Genomic DNA, 3,529 nt, shown 5'->3' with positions numbered 1-3,529 from the left:
TGTTAGTGCTTTACATCAGAAACCTACGCATAAGGGGTTTATTATCATGATTTTGACCCTCAGGTGTTTCTAAAAATTGAGAAGGTGAAAAATGATTGTAAAGTTTGACACATATATGTCATCTAACTTAAAGGATACATTTTGAGTTACCAGTCTCCTAATATTTACCATAACTTCTTTTGATTGCTAATCTTTTGGATACAGGCCATGTAAAGATGGGCATTCCACCTGGGATTCCTTACCTCAATCCTGCAATCCTAATTGGTTCCTACAGGACTCATCTCCTTCAAATGGAGCAGTATATCTGCTTCCCTATCGCATCCCTAACTCCTTGCCTTTCCCTAGCAGTCATAACCTACAACGGCCATAGGATGTTTTGTTTGTTTTCTCATTTCTCAAAAGGACAGGGCTCTTCCTGATGGAGAAATGCTTGACTTCCAATAGCAAAACGGAAGGACTGCTTTTCCAAATACGAGTACTCCTAGAAGGAAGGCTTCCCATCATTTTGTGATAGATTGCATAAACATACATTGGTAGACTGAATGATGGGTTAAAACTTGGGACTTCTAGCCATAGTATGCCATTGCCCTTCCCTCAGGACCATGGCCCTTGCCTTTAAGAGGAGCCAAAGGAAAGCACTGTTCGGAACTGTAGACAGACAGGAAATGAATTCATTGACTCTTAACTATAACCCCAAGAAAGTGAATACAGTTGGGACTTAAGGAAGAACAGCATAAATGTTGAACAGAACTGACTTCTATCTGTGCAATTTCTCGTGTGCTTTGGGCAGCTGGAGTGGCAGTAACATCAGGTGGGGCCAGGCCTTCCGACTCCGGCATCTTACCACAGGCCACTACTTGGCCTTGACAGAAGACCAAGGCCTTCTTCTACAAGACCGGGGAAAATCTGACACCAAATCCACAGCCTTCTCCTTCCGAGCATCAAAGGTAAGACACTATGGATGAACTCTACTGTAGAAGCACGAGCCACCGGAGTCCTCCTGGTAGCTCTCTGACTGAGAAGAAAGGAGCTGAAACAGTGAAATGCCGGCCTGGCCTCTGACAATCATGCTCTTCTCTCTTTTGAGAAAGGCCTCCTGAAAGAATATCATCCAGGAGGAAGAATCGTGTCTCTAAGATGAGACTGGTAAGGCTTAGAAAACAGAATCATCAGTGTAGACAACACTGCTCACAAGCTAAAGGAAACTATAATTGATGAGTATAGCCTATCTAGGTTTTTAACAACTTCTACTTTGGGTGCTTTATTTTCCTATAAAACAATGAAGGCATCAGGTTCAGACTATATTTATTTAAAGGAAGGAAGTTATCTCATTAAAGACTCAGATACAATTCTGAATATATTATTACCTTCAAGTCACGTGTAGTACAGAGTTACACGCACTTCCTCATCGTTTTCCCATTTCTTAGCTCTGACCTGTCCGCTCAAATCTTCACCATGAGTGGCTCCTCAGGTAGGTATGCTAACTCCAAGTGGGGAAACTTGCCATTTGATATGCATATAAATAACTACCTTTTCAAATATCTAGGCTTGGGTTCTGCCTAGCTGAAAGCTGGGTACGTCTGGAGTCAGGATTGCATGCTGAGTTAACTTCTGATGGACAGTTGGATGCACCGCCATTTATGATTGTTCTGAAAAGATCATCCAAGCATAACAAGGGATCAGCACAGATGTATGCATAGCTATCAGGACGTCTGGTCCTCTGAGAAGACGGCCCACTCTCTCCTTTGGGAACTTCATCTCTAGTTTCATTCTTCTTTGCATTTTCCCAGAAATAGGTTTTGATTTCTGTTCTCAAAATGATTTCAGTGAAGAGTTACTGATGGTTCTGTTTGTGCAGAGGGAGGTATTCGGTTGACAGCTGACTTTTCTATGGGATATCTGTGATTCCTCCACCTCTTCATGGTTCTATGATCTGCCCTTTAAGACAGAGAAACACTTTGGCCTAAAGGTTTTATTTTTCACACAAAAATTAAGCCTTTTCTCAACATCTGTATTTAAATCATCAAAAATAACCTTATGGGGTGTTGAATGAGACTCTGCAGATGAGGAGGGGAAAAGAAGATAGAGATTGAGAAGGGATGCATGGTGGCTAATGACCTATTAAAGCTTAAAGGTTGGAGAGATAGCCCCAGAGTTAAAAACACATACTGCTCTGCAGGGACATGAGATTGGCACCCAGGACACACAATTTCACCTCCATGGGCATTTGCACTAAAATGTCCCATACCCACACACAGATGTGCACACATGCACATAATAACATAAATCTTTAAAAATCATGAGTTTCATACCTAGTCCTTACTAAACACACTTCAGATTGGTCTCCTCTGTGGAGGCACACTAGTTACCTGGATTCACCCACTGTGGTGGTGCACTGGTCCTGTGGCTTCATCCTCTCTTTCTGAGCATATATGTCTTTCCTTTTACCATCAGTCCTTTTTACTTAGGATTCCTTGCTTGAGGATTTTACATATATGTCTATCAGTCTGGCTACCAGAAAGTGGTTTATGGTACTCCAACTTGCCAAAATAATACATTAAATAAACAGAAAATGTAAGAGTGGTACTTGGCAGAATCCCTTTCTCCCCTAAGATATGGGGTGTTGAATGAGACTCTGCAGATGAGGAGGGGAAAAGAAGATAGAGATTGAGAAGGGATGCATGGTGGCTAATGACCTATTAAATCCCTTGCTGAGAATGCCAGCTTGGCTCTTTCTTGTCTGAGCTTTCTGCCTCCTTTGCCCCCCTCCTTCTGTATGTTTGTATGTATATGTGTGTGTGTGTATGTGTACACATATATATGTATATATATATATGTATGTATATATATATGTGTGTGTGTGTGTGTACTTGACTAGAAAAATGACTACAAAGTCCTTGCTATTCCATTTACATAAAGGAACAGGCAACCTCCCATGTAGCTGGCAGGATCCTGCTTCCAAGGAACCCTTCCATTGAATTTCTTCTTTCTTAGCTTAGCAAGGGTCCACAGTGTGCTATAGTTTCTGAGGGTAAGTTAGAGAGACCCCGAGCACCATTAGAGCCCTTATAACATGCCTCTCACTGCACCACCTCTGGCCTCTGAATATATTTCATCTTCTCAAAGCCCATCATTTATCTCCCCAAGTCCCTCTCTTTCCATGTACAAGGAGGCTAACACCCAGAGTGTAAAAAGCCACTCTGGTTCTGCGGAACCCAGCAGCTTAACAGAACCAGATATAAATGCTGCCCTGTGCAATTGGCAGCATGTGCACATTTTCTCTCAAGTCCCTATATTATAGGTTTTAAATAACTCTGAATTCATCTGTACTCAGCCCAGTTACCTTCATTTCCATTATAAAAGAACCAAAATTGAAATTACTTCAGCTCCATAGCAGGACACATATGGATATGTTCCCACAGGAAATTGGGGCTCCCTTTGAGATGTAGTGTGTGGGAGGAACATTTGGAATCTTAGACTGTGAACACACACACACACACATACACACACACACACACACACACACACA

General features: G+C 42.0%; 1 protein-coding gene across 2 annotated transcripts in view; it reads left to right on the top strand.

The window, feature by feature from the left end:
- The window catches only part of Ryr3 (ryanodine receptor 3), a 542,105-nt gene that overhangs the window by 252,818 nt on the left and 285,758 nt on the right, over positions 1–3,529 (top strand). For both annotated transcript variants that reach the window (XM_029469442.1, XM_021156945.2), the window contains one exon: positions 791–947. In XM_029469442.1, coding sequence (XP_029325302.1) covers positions 791–947 — 157 coding nt within the window. The remainder of the gene's footprint in view (positions 1–790; positions 948–3,529) is intronic.

The sequence above is a fragment of the Mus caroli genome, chromosome 2 (assembly GCF_900094665.2).
Source record: "Mus caroli chromosome 2, CAROLI_EIJ_v1.1, whole genome shotgun sequence".
NCBI classification, from domain to species: Eukaryota; Metazoa; Chordata; class Mammalia; order Rodentia; family Muridae; genus Mus; species Mus caroli.
This window is presented reverse-complemented; position numbering and strand designations above follow the sequence as displayed.